A 20,557-nucleotide genomic window follows, 5' to 3' on the forward strand; every position below is an offset into this window, starting at 1 on the left:
TACATTTCCATTCTCAAAAGGAGCAATGTTAATGCCAACGGCAGAATAGGAAGGAGGTCATCCAAAAGTAGGCTTGCTTTATCAAAATAACACACATTGAACAAGCACCACTTATGCAATTCAATGAGTCTCATACATTCACTTGCTCTGTTACAGGATCCAGGAGTTTAAATGAAACATATATGTAAAAATTGTTACTGAAACACAAAGTCAAACAGTTTTCTTAAATTATGAAGCTAATTGATTTTTTTAATGGACCAGTCACTTGTTCCTTGACTCTAAAAGATTCTTTATTCTAGGCATCTTGTACATTGTAAATTCATTAGGCCCAACTAGTTCCCAGAAGTATTGCATCATTAGAGGTACAGAGATGGAGACTAAAAGCAAAGCTGAGAGGTGAACTGCGCCTTAGGCACATTAAGAATACAAGTGAAGCCATTATGTAAAAACCGCTGTTTGGCTGTAAAAACTTGACTATGCATTATAAAAGTATTTTGGAAAATGTTGATAGAATCCGCATTGAAATAGAGCAGTTCAAAACCATTTCCACTAAGATCAGGAACAAGACAAGGTTGCCCACTCTCACCACTATTATTCAACATAGTTTTGGAAGTTTTAGCCACAGCAATCAGAGAAGAAAAAGAAATAAATGGAATGCAAATTGGAAAAGAAGAAGTAAAGCTGTCACTGTTTGCAGATGACATGATACTATACATAGAGAATCCTAAAGATGCTACCAGAAAACTACTAGAGCTAATCAATGAATCTCATAAAGTAGCAGGATACAAAATTAATGCACAGAAATCTCGTGCATTGCTATACACTAATGATGAAAAATCTGAAAGTGAAATTAAGAAAACACTCTCATTTACCACTGCAACAAAACGAATAAAATATCTAGGAATAAACCTACCTAAGGAGACAAAAGACCTCTAGGCAGAAAACTATAAGACACTGATGAAAGAAATTAAAGATGATACAAACAGATGGAGAGATATATCGTGTTCTTGGATTGGAAGAATCAACATTGTGAAAATGACTATACTACCCAAAGCAATCTACAGATTCAATGCAATCCTATCAAACTACCACTGGCATTTTTCACAGAACTAGAACAAATATTTCACAATTTGTATGGAAACACAAAAGACCCCAAAGAGCCAAAGCAATCTTGAGAAAGAAAAACGGAGCTGGAGGAATCAGGCTCCCTGACTTCAGACTATACTACAAAGCTACAGTAATCAAGACAGTGTGGTACTGGCACAAAAACAGAAATATAGATCAATGGAACAGGATAGAAAGCCCAGAGATAAACCCACGCACATATGGTCATCTTATCTTTGATAAAGGAGGCAAGAATATACAGTGGAGAAAAGACAGCCTCTTCAATAAGTGGTGCTGGGAAAACTGGACAGCTACATGTAAAACAATGAAATTAGAACACTCCTTAACACCATACACAAAAATAAACTCAAAATGGATTAAAGACCTAAATGTAAGGCCAGACACCATCAAACTCTTAGAGGAAAACATAGGCAGAACACTCTATGACATAAATCACAGCAAGATCCTTTTTGACCCACCTCCTAGAGAAATGGAAAAAAAAATAAACAAATGGGACTAATGAAACTTAAAAGCTTTTGCACAGCAAAGGAAACCATAAACAAGACCAAAAGACAACCCTCAGAATGGGAGAAAATATTTGCAAATGAAGCAATTGACAAAGGATTAATCTCCAAAATTTACAAGTAGCTCATGCAGCTCAATATCAAAAAAACAAACAACCCAATCCAAAAATGGGCAAAGACCTAAATAGACATTTCTCCAAAGAAGATATACAGATTGCCAACAAACACATGAAAGAATGTTCAACATCATTAATCATTAGAGAAATGCAAATCAAAACTACAATGAGATATCATCTCACACCAGTCAAAATGGCCACCATCAAAAAATCTACAAACAATAAATGCTGGGAAGGGTGTGGAGAAAAGGGAACCCTCTTGCACTGTTGGTGGGAATGTAAATTGATACAGCCACTATGGAGAACAGTATGGAGGGTCCTTAAAAAACTAAAAATAGAACTACCATACGACCCAGCAATCCCACTACTGGGCATATACCCTGAGAAAACCATAATTCAAAAAGAATCATGTACCAAAATGTTCATTGCAGCTCTATTTACAACAGCCAGGACATGGAAGCAACCTAAGTGTCCATCGACAGATGAATGGATAAAGAAGATGTGGCACATATATACAGTGGAATATTACTCAGCCATAAAAAGAAACGAAACTGAGTTATTTGTAGTGAGGTGGATGGACCTAGAGTCTGTCATACAGAGTGAAGTAAGTCAGAAAGAGAAAAACAAATACCATATGCTCACACAGATATATGGAATAAAAAAAAAAAGTTCTCAAGAACCTAGGGGCAAGACGGGAATAAAGACACAGACCTACTAGAGAATGGACTTGAGGAAACGGGGAGGGGGAAGGGTAAGCTGGGACAAAGTGAGAGAGTGTCATGGACATATATACACTACCAAACGTAAAACAGATAGCTAGTGGGAAGCAGCCGCATAGCACAGGGAGATCAGCTCGGTGTTTTGTGACCACCTAGAGGGGTGGGATAGGGAGGGTGGGAGGGAGGGAGACGCAAGAGGGAAGAGATATGGGGACATATGTATATGTATAACTGATTCACTTTGTTACAAAGCAGAAACTAACACAGCATTGTAAAGCAATTATACTCCAATAAAGATGTTAAAAAAAAAAAGAAATAGAGCAGTTCATCTTAAACTGCAAAAAAAGGAATATTTAGAATATGAAAAATGGTGTCGGATTAATGACATTGCCCCCTCTGGCCGGCATCAAGATAGGGAGAAGTATAATGTTTCTTTCTACCCCTTAGATTGTTCTCTAATTAAATCACATATTTGCCTGTGGGTAAATCTGAGTTCATACACTACCTGGTGTATACTCTTCCTTAAAGGATAAGAAAGTCTTTTCAGATAGATGTTTATACTCCTAAGCACATAAATGCCATATTCCGCACACTAAGGAACACTGCATGTCGTCTAAAAATAGTGAGTTTATTAATAAGTTTGGGGATGCCCAAATTGGTGAGGATTACAGAGAGTCGAGAAAGCAAGAAGGGTGGAATGATTTTTTTAAAAACCGGAGAAGAACCAGAAGAATAGACCCAAACCTGCATCATAGATTAAAAGTCCATATTTTCCACACATATATTTTATAATCTGCAAAGCTAAAAACAGAGAATCAGAGTAACTATCCCAGCCCAAAAAAAAAAAAAAAAAAAAAAAAACCCAACCCTCAGAGGTATTAGAAAGATGAATGAAAAATATCCAAACATGAATCACTTCTAAAGAAAACACTGTCTAGTTCTTACTTTCTTTGTTAAGAATGAGATCAGGACTTCCCTGGTGGCACAGTGGTTGGGGATTTGCCTGCCAATGCAGGCGACACAGGTTCAATCCCTGGTCCGGGAAGGTCCCACATACCACGGAGCAGCTGAGTCCCGTGCGCCACGGCAGCTGAGCCTGTGTTCTAGAGCCCACGAGCCACAACTACTGAAGCCCGTGCTCTGCAACGGGAGAGGCCACCTCAGTGAGAGGCCTGCGCACCGCAGCAAAGCGTAGCGCCTGCTCGCCACAGCTATAGAGAGCCCGCACACAGCAACAAAGACCCAACACAGCCAAAAATAAATAAATAAATAAAATTTAAAAAAAAGAATGAGATCAAAGGTATCACTACTCTAGAATTATGGTAAGAATACCAGACTTGGCCTGAGAGATGCTGGGTTACAATCCTAAGCTGTGGATGATATTTAGCTTTATAACCTTGATCAAGGCTTCTGATGCTCCTGATACCCCAGATTATTAAAAGCAAAAGAGGCATAGTAGCTCTTGCTATGGCAGCTTGAAATGAAATAGCTGCTACAGAGAAGCTCACTCCAAGCCTGCAAACTCTAATAATACAAGGGTGAGATGATTCTCTCATCCCCCCACGAGTTATAATGAGAAACATTCTAATTGATCATAAAGTGGATTTCAAGTGTCTGCTTCAAGTGACTTCTCATTCATTTCATTGGTCTTTGGGTTCCCGACATGAAATGATTCAACAATAGATAATAATCTTTCTGGAAGAGACGGAGTAAAATTTAAGTAAAAAATGTCACACAAAACATGATAGCAAAATAGAAAGAGAAAAAAGAAACAGATGTCAGATTTGATAGGAAAACAACATAGTAAAAAACCAACAGCCTCCTCAATTCTTATTAGAAATCAAAATATTTTAAATGAGATATAAAAACTCAAAGAGTTTTATTTCCAGATGAGCATGTCTTTAAAATTATTATAATACACTATATACTCATAGATGAATTAGACAGAATTTTACATATTTTTTGTGATTTTAAGTGATCATTCATTGATTTATTGATCATTAGTTGATTTATTTATCTCATATGCCCTACCATCTCCTATACAAAGATCTTAACTAAAACCAATAAAATTCATATTAATGCCTCAAATAAATATAAGATTTTTTCTTTCAATCATTCTTTATGCTGTATTCATCCAACCATCAGTATCTGGATTGACACAGAAAAAAAACAAAAATAAAATAAATGCAATTTCTTTATATTAAAAAAAAAAAAAAGAAAGAGTAGAAAGGAACAAAAGAGCCTCCCCCTAATAAGGTTCAACCAAATAACTGAAATCTACCTTTCCTGCTCCTGCTTCATCCGTACTCTCTCCTCTTCTGATGTAAGGGAGTCCTGCATTTTTATTTTACCCGTTTTCTCAATCTTGTCATCTTTTCGATGTTTGCCAAACCTGTTGATAACAAAAAATTCTAACTTGTCAATATATACAAAACGCGTTGTCGTTCTTTTGGGATAAAGACCTATGCACGCAATGAAGCGTGAGCATCCTCAAAATGAGGCCCCAGTGTCTCCTGCCCAGTATTAATATTTTCAATCAGATTACTTTAATCCTTTTTCATTAGAACTTTCCAGAGAAAACCCTTTTTGGAAATGGCCTCCATACCCATTTTTCTTTAGGCAACACAAAAATAACAACAAAATCCTTGCAGTTCATCCTCATTAAACACACAATCCATAAATGTACAGAACAGAGTGCCGAGTACGTCAGGTGCAGAGGATAAAAATCTGCATCAGAGTGGGGCTTCTCTCAGGACTGCAGAATGATAATCCACAATCATCTTTTTAATGATCTCTCCACAAACAACTATTCTTCTTTATTTTCACAGTCAGTTTTATTGGCAACATTCCTCATAGTTTAAACACTGACAAACAAGGTCACATTTGCAAGGTTCAAAGTAAAAAGGATAATTTACACTGTGATCGTACTTTGGGCTTATTAAACTGAAAGCTTTAAGGAAGTCTCAACAAATACTGTTCCTAAATCTGATGAAAAGCTATCGCCGAATGTGGCATCTTTGACGTGGAAATCTGTATCTGATCAAAAACAAACATGAGGAACAAACACGCAATTCAAAAACAGTGCACACACATTTCCACATATGGGCACTGAATTCGAGGCTCTCCAAAAAAACACTAATATTATTCCCTTCGGGCATCCAAAATACCTTAGAAACCTCAGACTTGGTATCCATTCTTTTTCCTGCTCTGTTACTTTTTTCTGCTTTTCTCCAGACCATGTTGCCTGGAAGGCATGTGTTCCATCCCCTGAAATAATATTCATCTGTAGTGATTTGGTCACCAGATGTTTCAAAAAAGAAATCTTTTATAGACAGTTACTTAACTAAGCATTCATAAATATATAAAGTATACCAAGCATTTTCTAAGCACAAAGTAGGAATCTGGCTTACGGTGACAATTAATCATATTGAAAAAGAGATGAGTAAAAGAGTTGGTCCAAAGCTGATATAAAAGAGAAAAAAGTATCTCAATTACTGGTGTGGCTGGGAGCATATGTCTTTCTTTTTTGATATAAACCTGATGTCAAATACTGGTCTATGCAGGAAGTGTACATGGGAATATCTCATGGGTTCACCAAAGTAACACTATGTTGGAAATAAGTTAAGGGAAAGAATTCTCAAGATGTTAAAATAGAAAAAAGTTAAAGTCTCACCACCACTATTCCTTCAAAATTATGTGTATTATTAAATGGCATTGAAAACTGCCTGTAAAATTAACTTCCATAAAGCAAATCTACCCTTAAATTTTAATGTTATTTAGAAATTAGAAGATCATTTCAGTGGCAAAAAAGAAGAAAAAGAAAAGAAAAGAAAAGAAAAACTCCCTGGGAACTTAAGCCCCGAAACTGATGATGTCTCGCAGGGGAGAAACTATGTACTATGCTTTTAAAACTAATAAATACAAAGCATTAAAGCTAAAAACTTTCTCTTTGTTTTTGTCAATATATCAATAATGCCTAAGAGTTAAGCATAATGATTGTCTTTATAGAATGAATTAATAAATGAAAGAGCAAACATAAACAACTGATACATCTCAGGAGGAGCCAACATTTGACAAAAATTTATTGAGCATCTAAGGACAGGGCTAGGCAAATTCATTTGAGTGTCATCAGCATGTAGATGGTATTTAAAGCCCATGTGAATCCCATCATGAAAATTCTGCAACATTGAGGCTTCTGGAAATATAAAATGTATTAAATTCTAACTTCAAGAAAAGCGTCAAGTTCAAATCTTAATACATGACATTTTTTTTTTAATTGGAGTAGAATTGCTTTACAATGTTGTGTTAGTTCCTGCTATACAATGAAGCGAATCAGCTATATGTGACATTTTACTTATAATACAGATTCCTAAAGGTAGATCATTTAACCATTTAGTTTTTCAGTTCATAAATATCCTTCAAACAATACGTTGTCATATTGACCTGTTTTGTTTGTGTTGCTGGTTCACATTCTAGATTACATACATTCAACCCTGTACCATATTTGAGAAACACTATGATACAAGATATATCATCTATCTTTACCAAAAGGTACAGTTTAATCTTCCAAGAAGAATCTGCCCTTTGAGCTAATAATGTGGGGAAAAATTGAGGTGGTTGACTTTCCCATGTTTTAAAGCAGTTTCGATATTTTCAACCCAAAACCTAACACTGAATTTAATCAGCTATTGTTAAAATCTTTTATTAAATGGTCTTCGTCCTATTTTGTGAAGAAAGTTTCAGTTTTCTATCTCAGTCTACCAACTTTCAGTTTTTTATCTCAAATACACATGACTAAAAAGAAAAAAAAAAAAAACCTATGAATCCCAACTCATATTTAGGAACTGAAGTTTTTTCTCATTGTATTTGATGTCAAAATATTAGTTTCCTCGGCTGCCTCATAATCACCAGAATATACTATTTTATTATTTGTAAATTTATTATCAAACTGTTATATTTTCCTTTTAAAAACTACAGTTTCAAGATTAATGTATGAAAAACTGAACAAACCATAGATAAAATGTTCATAGGTTAGCATTTAGACATTTCCCTTAATGCCTGCTTTAGTTAATAAATTATGTGATTTCTTTAAGGCATACTATAAAAGCACAGCACATTACTTGTTAACTGGGGTAAAAATGGATCCCTCAGCTATAATTTTTTGACAGAATGAAATAAAGACTGTAAGTGAAAAAAATATACCAACCATTCTAGAGTATAAAAAGAAAAAGGAATTAGCTATATCCTCATCACTCTAATTGCCAATCTATTCTAGTGTTCATCTTAATTTATAGTTGCTTAATTCTTTCTGAAAGGGGGACAGGGGAGGTCACTGAAAAATTTCAGCTATACATGTACTCACAGAGTCAATTTCACAGCTGAAATCAGTAATCAACCTATGAAGACAATCATTTAATAGCAAGATGCTTAGAAACTTGGAGGACATCAATTACACTTATTTTATTATCTTTTAAAAGCCACAGATGAATTTCAAATGGGTCATTTTCCAAGGAACAGCATAGCTGAAAAAACACTGTACTAATAGTATGTCCAGGAAGCAAACCCATTCCCAGCAAAGAATCAGTTTCATGAACTGCCTTCTGACTACCCCATACACATGTTCAAAGAGAAATGTCTGCCACCTCTAGAAGAACTTCTTGGTCAAATCTTAGGATGTATTAATACAGTAGAATGGCCTTTTTTTTTTTTTTTTAAATAGAGACAAAAAGAAAAATAGAGAGCTTGAGAAAAAATTGGTAGGGAAAAATTTCTCTACAGGTACTGCCCCATGGAGACAGAAGGTACAATGAAAAGAGTGCCAACACGCCACTGAATACTCCTTTCACAGAAGGATACAGTGGATGAGCCCGTCTTATCAGAGTGAAATTGATTGCAACTTTGCTTAAACATATGGCTTTCTTCATGAAGGATACAGCGAAATTTCCATTCAGCTAATCTCCAAGTAATCTGCCAAATGGGTTCTACCATGACATGCTACAAATGAGATCACTGCCGTCTGCCAGATCAGCCATATATATTATTACTGCAAAGACTGATGGGCGAGATGTGCACTTGTTGATGAATGCGGGAAGAAAAAAACAAACAAACCAACAGTCACAATGGATTGTAACAAAGTTCTGCTGGTTTTATATAGAAAGAGCCATCATGAAAAATTAACTGATAAAGAGTTTTGTGCTTTTCAACCACCATTTTGGTTTTTAGCAAATTAACCTCATTCTCTCTGTGGTATAAATAACACTGAACTATTTTTACTATATTTTCTACTGCTACTAAAATTAGAGATCTTTAGGAAAGATTAGGCTGAATGATAACACACAGCATCCTGCTACAAATAAAATAAAAATAAAATTGGTTTTGCAATGAAAGGGCTTTTCCTAATATCATATTTGAAAACACAATAGAGGAAAAAAGAAAGTCTAAAAAAATCTGCTGCTATATTTAAAAATAGATGAACAGACTATCTAGAACCAATTATCTTGTAAGTTTTGAGAAATAATTTTTAAAATAAGATTTTCTTCCAAAAAAACTCACTGAAATGTCACCTAGAAGTCTGGTATTTCTCACTGCTAATTACAGAGGTCTTCATGTCTAAGGAGGGCTTTGCTATAAGACTTGTCTTACTATTTACCCTAAGAAATGTATAGGTTAAGTGATACTGCTTGGCTGGGGAGAGAAGTGAAAATGGCACAAATCCAAATTCAGTGTCAGCTACCAGAAGCCTTGTGTCCTCCCCCCCACACCCAACTCCCACACTGGTATGGTCAACACAGTCTTCTAACTCCATCCCCTACCCTATGTTTTCCCCTCATTTCTGCATATGTGCACCATCACATGATTTAATCACTCCCTTTCTCCAGGAACTCGCTGTCTCTTTCTGGAACCTTCCAGTTTCTGGTGGACACATGTGTCGGTACAGCCATTGTGCTACCCCGTCTTTGACCACTGCCTGCTATACTAATGTGCCAGGGCCCTAAAGATCCTTGAGAGATGCCAGCTGCCCAGTGGACCAAGTTCAAGAACCTATAGAGCAAAACTGAAGACCGTGTCCTGTGCCATTCCTGCATCCCCATCAGCAACCTGTATGCCTCAGGACACACGTTCACTCAAACCAAAGCAAAATCACCAGCTTTTAACCTCATTCCTCTGTAGTCCTTTGAGTGATACTTTTCCTAAATGGTTTTGGATCCAAGTTTCTCTACAAACTCTTTATCAGTTAATTCTCGTATCATCTTACCCCACATTCCTGGTGCGAGCGGTGACTTCCCTTAATTCATCACCCCGGTGATGAACTTAGGAACTGATTTTTGCCTTAAAGCCCTAAAAGGTAACTGCTCTAAATTTTAGCTGAAGAAAATAAAAATCTAGCCATGTGTCTCTGCAGATTGCTCTAGTGCACTCCTGTCCAAGTGCACTGAAGCTCCACATGCACATATGTCTGAAGATGGAAGCCTAGAGATGAGTCACCTTGTCCAATGTCTTCATTTGACAGACAAGGTAATTGAGGCCCAAGAGATCTGCATGCCGAGCTGTGCAAAGTCACCTTGAGAGTCAGGAACAGAGCTCAGTTCACCTCAGTGAGTTTAAGAGACCTTGGTGGGGGCTTCCCTGGTGGTGCAGTGGTTGAGAATCTGCCTGCCAGTGCAGGGGACACGGGTTCGAGCCCTGGTCCGGGAAGATCTCATATGCCGCGGAGCGACTAGGCCCGTGCGCCACAACTACTGAGCCTGCGCTCTAGAGCCCGTTGAGCCACAACTACTGAGCCCACGTGCCACAACTATTGAAGCCCATGCCTAGAGCCCATGCTCCGCAACAAGAGAAGCCACCACAATGAGAAGCCCGCACACCGCAACGAAGAGTAGCCGCTGTTCGCGGCCATAAAGACCCAATGCAGCCAAAAATAAATAAATAAATTTATTAAAAAAAAAAAAAGACCTTGGTGGGTCTGAACTTGGACACTCCTACAGAAAATGAAATTCCCAGACCCATGAAGTTCACTCCTAAGTGAGACGTAGAACTGAGCACCTGTTGAAGGCTCTTTTGCTCACTTAACAACACTTAACTAGAATATATTGAATTCTTATTTATGTATACTTGATCTCATTGATTCCAATAACCGGCATATTAGGTATGTGTTCTTTAGGGGAAACCTCAGGAAGCACAGGGCGATTTAGTGATTTAACAGGTCATCTAGCAAGTAAGCAGCAAAACGAGAATTCGGGCCCAAGACTCTTTTTATTACCACACCCAGCCACCTCCAAATCAGCCAGTCACTCTATGCTTTTATACTGAGAGCATCTGGTTAAAACATCTTGGGTGAAATCAGTGAGATAAATCTTGTATTGCTGGCAGCAAGGAGGTCCAAGGGACATTGTTCCTGCATGAACTTTTCTATGAAGGCCAGGAGTTCAGACGCAAGGTCTAGAACTGATTCTAATCATTGGAGAGGATCACACAAACTGCCACATAACCATTTTTAGGACATTGCCAATATTTCTAAGTGCAATGACACTCCAGAAGTCAACGCTGTCTGCGTAATATATGCAAATCATGCCAGGCAGCAGCAGAAGCGTGTCAAACCGCCCAAACCCAATCAGAGGGTAAAACAGCAAGAAGTCACTGCGTGCATTTCTCTTGTATGATGATGTGCTCGTGGTTTCCGGCCCTACCTTTTTTGTGTGTGTGTACCTCAGCCTCCATTTTATAAACGAGGGGAAAAAAGTCCTTTCTAATGTGTCCTTCCCATACAGGATCTTCCATATTTTAGTGACATTTAAAGAAATTGCTACCATGATTGTGTACCGATTTGCTCAGCAGTGGCTTGTGGCAATGCTGGATCAATCAGGGAAAAGAGGGCTGATTAGGAAAAGCAGAAAGCTCCCATTTAGGCAAAAAACATCTTGGTAATCAACCATGATGAGAAGCAGCCTCGCAAAGAGTACATGACAACTTGATAGTGCTTTTGTCAAATGGGATGCAGTTTTAAGTCAGCACAGTGTAGCAGGGGTTCTCTTTAAAAGGAAATCTGCAAACTTGAGAATCATTATTTGATTGTGTACGGTTTTCATCAGTGCTAGTCTGATTAGATTTAATAAACTAAATTTGTGTTGCTTGGCATCCAGGAAAAAAATAAGTGACTTTTTTTTTTTTTTAAAGAAAATATAGCTTCTACTTAACCAAGCTAGAACAGCCTTCAGACATGTGATGTTCCCTTAATGGACAACATATCCTTCTCAGGACCCCCATTAAATGCCCTTAGAAGTGCATTCTTCCCCTGCGTAGCCTGTGTTATCGAATCAAGGATGCACAGATATGCCTAGTAACCCGACACTGCAGGAGTCCAGGACGGATATGGACAAGGAAATAGTAAAGCAGTTAAGAAACTGAACCCAGCACATTATCAATTTTGACTTTATAAGAATCATCATAAACTCCAAAGATCTTAAAAACCAAACCAAACACACACACACACACACACACACACACTCCAAAAAGCACGGGATCCAGATATAAAGGCTTAAGGAAAAAAAAAAAAAAACAAGCAAGCACAGTAATCCTTCAAAACACAAGATGAACACATAAATAACTGTGAAATAATATTTATAATCTATACTTAGAGCCATTCAAGTCAAATGACAGAAGATGGGTGAAAGTATATCTTAATTATGATATTAAAGCTTCCCTGACATCAGCCAGTCTATGGACCACACTACATACTTTCTGTAGTAAATAAATTCCTCTTCGTAAAAAGGGGTCAATCAGTAATGACTGCCATACAGGATTTTTATAAGGCTTGATACACCTCATTTTTTTTCAAAACATACCCACACAGGTAATCAAACTACGCTAACCCAAAACACCAAACATGCAAAGGCAAATAATATGCTAAGTAATTTTTTTTGTTTCCCCCAGCTACTACATTGACTTTATAATAAATAATATATATATTATTACATATAAGATTAATATATATATATATATATATATATACACACACACACAATTAAATATAGTAAAAACAAGACATAAGTCTGATTTTTCTAAATGCTTAATTTGGCATTGAAATCAGCCATGTCCACTTTAAATGATTTTGAGAGAGTGTGTCCCACAACTACTTCTCTGGATCCTTTCTCTACCACTATACTCCTAATTCTTACACTGTTCATTTTAATGCATTATTGTTTCATAATACAATACTACAAATTGCAAATTACATTTGGCTCAAGGAGTGATTATGAAAAATACTATCACTGCTGCCTTTGCTAGAATAACTCTGATAATAATGAGAGATTGATTGAGCTCTAAGCAGCCTGAGTGATGAGAAGGGTCAATTGGAACATTTGTATTAAGCTTCTTTTGTTAAACCCAACACTTTGCCACGTTAGAGGCAAATAATCACACCCTATATCTGGTTACCATGGTTTTCCTTTTCCTAAAGCATCAGAACAATTTAATAAGTGGTACTGCCCCAAAGGCAGTTCCTAGAAGAAATGTTAATGAGACCTAAGTCAAAAAACACATCTATGTAAAAGGGCACTTGAAAGAAGAAAAAGTAAAAGATGGAATGATACTTTACAACATACCTTTTTTTTTTTTTCTATTAGGACAAAGTCAGGAGTATTTAGTAACAAAGATAATTCTAATAATTTCTGTTACCATCTGCCTATCTGATGCTCAAACTGGCATCCAGGTTATAAATGCTGAGAAAGTAATGCAAACACACGCACAGCTTAAGGGTATCTTTTTTGACTCAGAAATACTCACCCTCAGTTAATTATGTATTGTGATTCAAATTCTATGTTTTGACTATTGATACGACATACCTAATTACAGGTACAGCTAAAACACCCTCCAATATATTCTTATCCTTATGTTTATGAGCAAATGAAAGTGGTAAAGACAGATAGATAACGTGGTCATTGGCGTTTGGGGGAGGAGAGGAAGGAAACAACTCCAGGGAAACTATGAAAAATTAAAACTTCCCCAAAGATCTCATTATCTGTAAAGTTAAGGTGTCAGTCAGCACTTTTTTCTGTCGATGATAGGAAACAATTTCTGATGATTCACATTTCTGAGAATACTCTCTGCAGAGTAAATTAGGAGTCAGAGCTTTTCATTTTTTAATCTTTCAGTTGATTTGCATATTCAGATTTAACATTAAGGAGCTGACACATTCTTTGAAGGCCCAACAGGGCTGTGCAGGCAAACTACCCAGAGCTGGAGGCCACACCTAATTCTTAGACCAAGAAAAACAAGCAATGCCGCCCGGAGGCTGTGGCGCCCCAGGCCTCGCGCCCACACCCACCGTCTACCCGACTCCCATCGCCCTCTGAAAGAACAAAGCACCTAAGGCCACAGACTTGGTTAAAATCGGTGTTCTTACAGCGCACCTGGGTCCTGGCAAGTCTAACACATACAGAAGATGACCGTGTGACACCAAAAACTGGCAATGGCTCTTTTCTTTATTCTTCTGTGCTGGGGCTTCACTCCACCAGGACGCACAGCACTGAGTATTGTTTATGACTCACCCGTGGGTAAGAACCCAGCTGGTAACTGCGATCCGCAATCTTGGGATGGGTTCAGGGATCGAATGACAGGGGCTCAGGAGGAAGAGACAGGTTTAGGGTCTCCCCTCCAATCAGCACGGCCCTCCTGGGAAGGGGACATGGAATCTGACAAATGGCCAACCACCACATTTTCCCTTATTTGGCTAAAGAGTTCAACAAGCGTTCCAATACAGAACTTGCAGATTTGTGCACTGCCCTGGAACTCCTCTCATCCCAACTCACTTCCACCTCCTAAGAACTGTCACGGCTGCACTGCCTGTTGTGTGGTCTGAGGCTCCGTGACTCTCCGGCAAACACAAGGCGTAAGTGGGGCTCTGTCAGAACACGCATGTTTGTCCAACAAACCCTCCTGGAACCGGAGCCAACACCACTCACAGTCAGTTTAAATCCCCAAGTCTCCCCAGTTACAGCAGCTGTTACAGGATATCATTATGTTGCTTTTCCTGGGCTGAACTTCAACCTGTCTGGTCTAAACTAGTATAATCATGGTATATTAGTAAACCTCATTTCACTGAGGGCAATACACACACACACACACATATGTATACACACATATTTCTGGATAGAAATAAACTATACATCTTTTTTTTAGCAAAGGCACTCAGAATATTTATCTAGGAACTAACACAGGAATAATTAATCTAAGGGGAGAAAAGCCCATGAGAAAAGAACTTAAACAACAGGAGCTGACAGATATGCAGCACCTTGAAATTTCAAAAAGCTTTCAATATACAGTCTTTCATTTCGTTCTTAAAACGAAATGTGAAGAAAGTGGAGATCAGGAAACTGAGGCTGATGGGTTAAATGCCAGAGATGGTGGAGCTGGGGTGGGAAAAGAAGGCTTCAAACTCTAAACCCCAAGTTCTTTCCACTACAGAATACCCTTCTCCCTCTTAGACTGACCTCAACCCCTTCAAATGCCCCTTAGGTTCTTCATGTTCATTTATATGTTAAAAGTAAAGCAAAATCTCTATTGCACTGAAATCACATTCAAAATAAACTGTAAGAAAGGTCACCACGTAAGCTTCTTAAATGGCGTAACATCAACTAGACTGTAAAATACTCGAAAGTGGTCGATGTAATTTTAACTCTTAAGCGGGGGTCCTCCACACACAATGACGGCTGAGACGTATTGCTGATAGATGGACCAGAGACAATCGGACACAAAACACCAAAGCATCCAGGGAAACTTATCTGAAGGTCAACAACTCAGTTGCATCTTGGATGGCAGTTGAGCATGGGCAGGGTTCCTTGACCTTGGCATTGTCCTGTGTGTGGGGGGGGTAAGGGGGTCCTTGTGCATCGTAGGATGTTAAGTAGCATCTCTGGCCTCCAGCCACCACATGCCAGCACACCTCCTCCCCACTTGTGACAACCATATAAGTCACCAGACACGGCCAAAGTCCCCTGTGGGGCAAATTCCTGGGGGTTGAGAACTACGGGGCTAGGGTTTAAGACAAACAACTAAGCTCAATGTGATAGCCTTATTATTTACAAAGAAGAAGAGGATTCAAAGGATAGTAGAAGGTGATTGGTCTTAGCCAATCATTTATTTCAGGACTACTTCCTCCACACTAAAGAAGGAAAGCTCTTTCTACAGAGATGGTTAAGGTTGAATGCTGATGACCATCTAAGTCCCAGAAGACAAGATCTAGCTGGAATACTGGGGGAATATATCCATACAGATCAGTGGGTTAAAAAGGCACCAGGGCTTCCCTGGTGGCGCAGTGGTTGAGAGTCTGCCTGCCAATGCAGGGGAGACGGGCTCGAGCCCTGGTCTGGGAGGATCCCACATGCCGCGGAGCAACTGGGCCCGTGAGCCACAATTGCTGAGCCTGCGCGTCTGGAGCCTGTGCTCCGCAACAAGAGAGGCCGCGATAGTGAGAGGCCCGCGCACTGCGATGAAGAGTGGCCCCCGCTTGCCGCAACTGGAGAGAGCCCTCGCGCAGAGACGAAGACCCAACACAGCCAGAAATGAATAAATAAATAAATAAATTAAAAAAAAAAAAAAGGCACCAAAGTCGTACAATCAACATTAGAACACTGACTGAGAACTTGTACTCCAAAATCAGAAAGACATGGGTTGGACTTCCCTGGTGGCGCAGTGGTTAAGAATCTGCCTGCCAATGCAGGGGACACGGGTTCGAGCCGTGGTCTGGGAAGATCACACATGCCTCAGAGCAACTAAGCCCGTGCTCCACAACTACTGAGCCTGCGCTCTAGAGCCCGCAAGTCACAACTACTGAAGCCCACGCACCACAACTACTGAAGCCCGCGCGTCTAGAGCCCATGCTCCGCAACAAAGAGTAGCCCCTGCTCACCGCAACTAGAGAAAGCCTGCGCACAGCAATGAAGACCCAGCGCAGCCAAATAAATAAATAAATAAATTTGTAAAAAAAAAAAAAAAAGACATGGGTTATCTGATGTGTGGCAATTGGCACCATTAAATAATAATAAAAACACTAACTATAAAAAGTAGTAGTAGCAAAGATTAAATACAATGTTTTTAAACAGGTAACGCACTGCTGGCAGAAATCATTACTCAGTAAATAACAGAAACAATTTTCTAACAAAAATATCTGTATATTCAGCCCCTCCTCCTGTGTTTCCAGCCTGCTCCTCTAGGCTTCCTACGATGGGGAGATCATGACCACTTCAAGTGGTAGATATAATCAGGTATTCCAGGATTTGTGGTCTACTCCCCGCCTTTTGGGTGAAGCCAAAATGACGTGGCCGGTGGTGGTGGGGCTTGGCTGGCACGGCAGCGTGACAGTGGCCAGCAACCCAGTGCTACAGAGCAGCTGCAATTTCAGAGGCCAGAGGCCCCCGGGCTTCAGAAACCGTGAGATGGAGAGGCAGCTCCCAGGCGCAGGCGCTCCAGGGCAGACTCTGCTAGCTGCCTACCCATATCCATTCTCCTCCTCCTCCTTCGAAGCGGAGCCCCGATTTGGTAGGGAGAAGACATACGCCTAGTTGAGATAAAACTATTTTCCCCAGCTCCTCTGAAAACAGGAACAGAAGATAGTAGTTCAGAGCATAACACTGGAGCCAGATTCCTGGGTTAAAATCCCAGCTTTGCCTCTTACTAGCTATGTGACGCACTGCCCTTGGACAACGCACTAAACCTCTTGGATGAAATGCGACCACCCTCGCGGATTTATTTTGAGAATTAAATGGACGACACATTCCTGGTGTTGGCACATACCAGCACTCCATATATGTTAACTATTTCATTATCATCGTGAGTCTCCGTTTCTGGCTCATCGAGGTGGATGGCGGCACTTCCGGGAAGACCCTTACAAAGGGGGTTCCCTCCACTAGCAGCTGCCTCTTCCCCTTCCTGCTTCTTCCGGCTTAGGATTCCGACAAGATGCTCAGAGTTGTCGCCAGGAAGTGACAGTGAGGACACAAACACACGTTAAGACACTCGTGTTCACAGCAGCATCCTTCACAGCAGCCGAAAGGCAGATGCAAACTAAGTGTCTGTGGATGGATCAACGGACGAAGAACACGTGGTCGATACATACAACGGAATATGACTCAGCCTTGAAAAGGAAGGAGATATTGACACATGGTACAACATGGTTAAAACTTGAGGACATTATGCTAAGTGAAAGAAGCCAGTCGAAAAAAGATAAATACTGTGTGATTCCACTTATATGAAATACCTTGAGTAGTCAAACTCAGAAAGACAGAAAGTTAGAATGGTGGTTGCTAGGGGTGAGGGATGGAGAACGGGAAGTTACTGTTTAAAGGGGACAGAGTTTCCGTCTTACAAGATGAAAGGAGTGCTGGGGATGGATTGTGGTGATGGTTACACAGCAATGTGAAAATTGTTGAGATGGAGCCAAGACATGGAAGCAACCTAAATGTCCAAGGACAGAAGAATGGATAAAGATGTGGTATATAATATATAGATAGATAGATAGATATATACACATATATACATACACACATATATTTGTGTATGTATACACACACACACAATGGAATATTACTCAGCCATAAAAAAGAATGAAATACTGCCATTTGCAGCAACATGGATGGACCTATAGATCATCATACTAAGTGAAGTAAGTCAGACAAAGACAAATATCATATGAGATCATTTTTATGTGGAATCTAAAAAAATGATACAAATGAACTCATTTACAAAACAGAAATAGACTCACAGACACAGAAAACAAACTTGTGGTTACCAAAGGGGATGAGGAGGGGGAAGACATATTAAGAAGTTGGGATTAACATATACCCACTCCTATATATAAAATAGGTAAACAACAAGGACCTACTGTATAGCACAGGGAACTATGCTCAGTATATTATAATAACCTATAACGGAAAATATCTGAAAAAATATATACATATATATCAGAATCACTTTGCTGTACACTTGAAACTAACACACCATTGTAAATTAACTATATACCTCAATGTAAAAAGTTTTTTTTTTTTTCCAAACGGATAAGATGGTAAATGTTATATGTACTTTACCACAATTAAAAAAATAAAGAAATACATATTAAGGATGGCTGAGTAAAAGGGAGGTAGTGACATTGCTGATGCTCTGGGGCCACCATACAAGGCTTGGATGGTCAATCTTCAGACCTCTTTTAAGTTAGAGAAAAGTAAGCCGTGTCTTCTTTTAACCACAGTTATTGTGCTACAACCAAAACAATTTCTCACAGATAAAAGCACGGAGATAAGAAGGCAAGAAGGAGTGTTTCCTTTCAGGTATTCAGATTCCCAAATAAAGGAAAGGAGACTATATTCTTTGCAACATCTTTGGAAAGGATCCCATCTTCACATCAGTACCTCAACTGGTTCAGTCCTACAGTTCCCAGCAACTAACTTTCTCCTCAAGATGCCACCCTCACAGTCAGTCCACGGTGGCCAAGGGACAGCAGGATGGGGCCAACAGCCTTCCAAGAGGGAAAGAGCAGAACTAAATGAGAACCAAAAACACCCACCAAAGGGAGCCTCCTTCATTCAGGATAATACCGCCATTCGAGCTGAAACAAGAAGCAAACCACACTCCCTGAGTCAGAAGTGATTTCACTTCCCCTCATTGTTTTTGATGCTATGTGGGCATTTCTCCAGTGGGGGAGCAGAGACACCTTCACACACTTTTTATTATTTGGCTGTTAATGGTGTTTCTCTCTAATTAGACAGCTGCAGCTCAGCTGCATGTATGCAGGACAGTGGAAGATACTTCTAGAAGAAAATATCCTGTTCTCTTGCTGACCAGAGTATCTGGAAACAGTATGAAAATCCTGCTTTAGTGAATTATATAACTCCCATCTCACAAGAAAAATAATGTTCAAAGGAGTTTTGCCAGGCTAGACGGGGGTCTACTCTAAGAGAAAAAGCGTAAAACTTTGACAGTAAAGATAATAAGACCCACATGGATAAAACTATATTTAAACATGGGACCTTTCAAGAAAAGAGTTCCATAGGGAAAATGTTATATAATTTTTTTTCTATTTGTTCATTGAAGTTGAGAAGACAGATCTAAAATCTTAGTAATAACCTTCTAAAGCTTTGTAATGGTTTCTAACTATGACCAAACAAGAGCTAACTAGTTACATTTTTTGCTTTTTAATAATTATTTAGTTTATAATACCTTATTACTGAAAATATAAAAGAAGTCAAAATTGTGCCACAGCAGGAAATTCATATAATTCTACACTTTCCTGGGAAATATATTTCCAGAAAGAAATCTAGTTGCAATGTTTTTGAATGCAGCAATGGTTATAAAGTACAGAATACACAGAATGATTCATGATAGCAAAAATGCATATAAAAATAATAAAAAGGTTTTTAAAAATGATGCATATAAGCAAAGCACAGCCAGGAACCCTTCAGGAAAGGGCAATAAACGAAAATCACGGGCATGTTCAATATACCAATTCAACAGTATATAAACCCATTAAGAGCTTGAACATAGCCAAAACTTCATATCCCCTTGGATGGAACATAAAACATGAGCAGTGTTGCCTTGAAAAACAAAGGTATCTGCAAATCACAGTTTATTAAAAAAAAAAATTTTTTTTTTTTTGAAGCCACGGGAATGGAAGCACTTATGAATCTTGGGAAAATATGTCCTGGGAAAGCAGAGTCTGAAAATGAGGACTCCTGAGTATGTATCATAATGGTTAAATGTCACAATATTTAAAAAAAAAAAATCTTTCACACAAGGTAATTTTAAAGCTGGTTCTTTGATGAAGCAAGCAATTTATCTGACCTCAGGATTTTTCTTCTTTTGAGAGAAAAGTGGAGGAGGGTCCTATTGTCATGTAGCATCTGAGTCATCAGGGTCCACCCGCTCGGGTCACGTGCACAGCAACCCCACAACTGCCAACAGGAGGGAACAGGACAGAGATGGGAGACGATAAATTCTCCCACCTCGAAGGAAAGAGCGATCCCACAGTCAACAAAACCATTTCATCATTTTATTCATCTTTCTTCCAAGTTATATTTTGGTAATAACTTACTTAAAAAAAAATTAA

General features: G+C 38.9%; 1 protein-coding gene across 16 annotated transcripts in view; it reads right to left on the bottom strand.

The window, feature by feature from the left end:
* The window catches only part of PARD3 (par-3 family cell polarity regulator), a 635,042-nt gene that overhangs the window by 174,529 nt on the left and 439,956 nt on the right, over positions 1-20,557 (bottom strand). For 13 of the 16 annotated variants that reach the window (XM_057542614.1, XM_057542616.1, XM_057542612.1 and 10 more), the window contains one exon: positions 4,745-4,855. The exons of the other annotated variants lie outside the window; for them this stretch is intronic. In XM_057542614.1, coding sequence (XP_057398597.1) covers positions 4,745-4,855 — 111 coding nt within the window. The remainder of the gene's footprint in view (positions 1-4,744; positions 4,856-20,557) is intronic. 16 annotated transcript variants of the gene reach the window in all.

This window comes from Balaenoptera acutorostrata, chromosome 3 (genome assembly GCF_949987535.1).
Source record: "Balaenoptera acutorostrata chromosome 3, mBalAcu1.1, whole genome shotgun sequence".
Lineage (NCBI taxonomy): Eukaryota > Metazoa > Chordata > Mammalia > Artiodactyla > Balaenopteridae > Balaenoptera > Balaenoptera acutorostrata.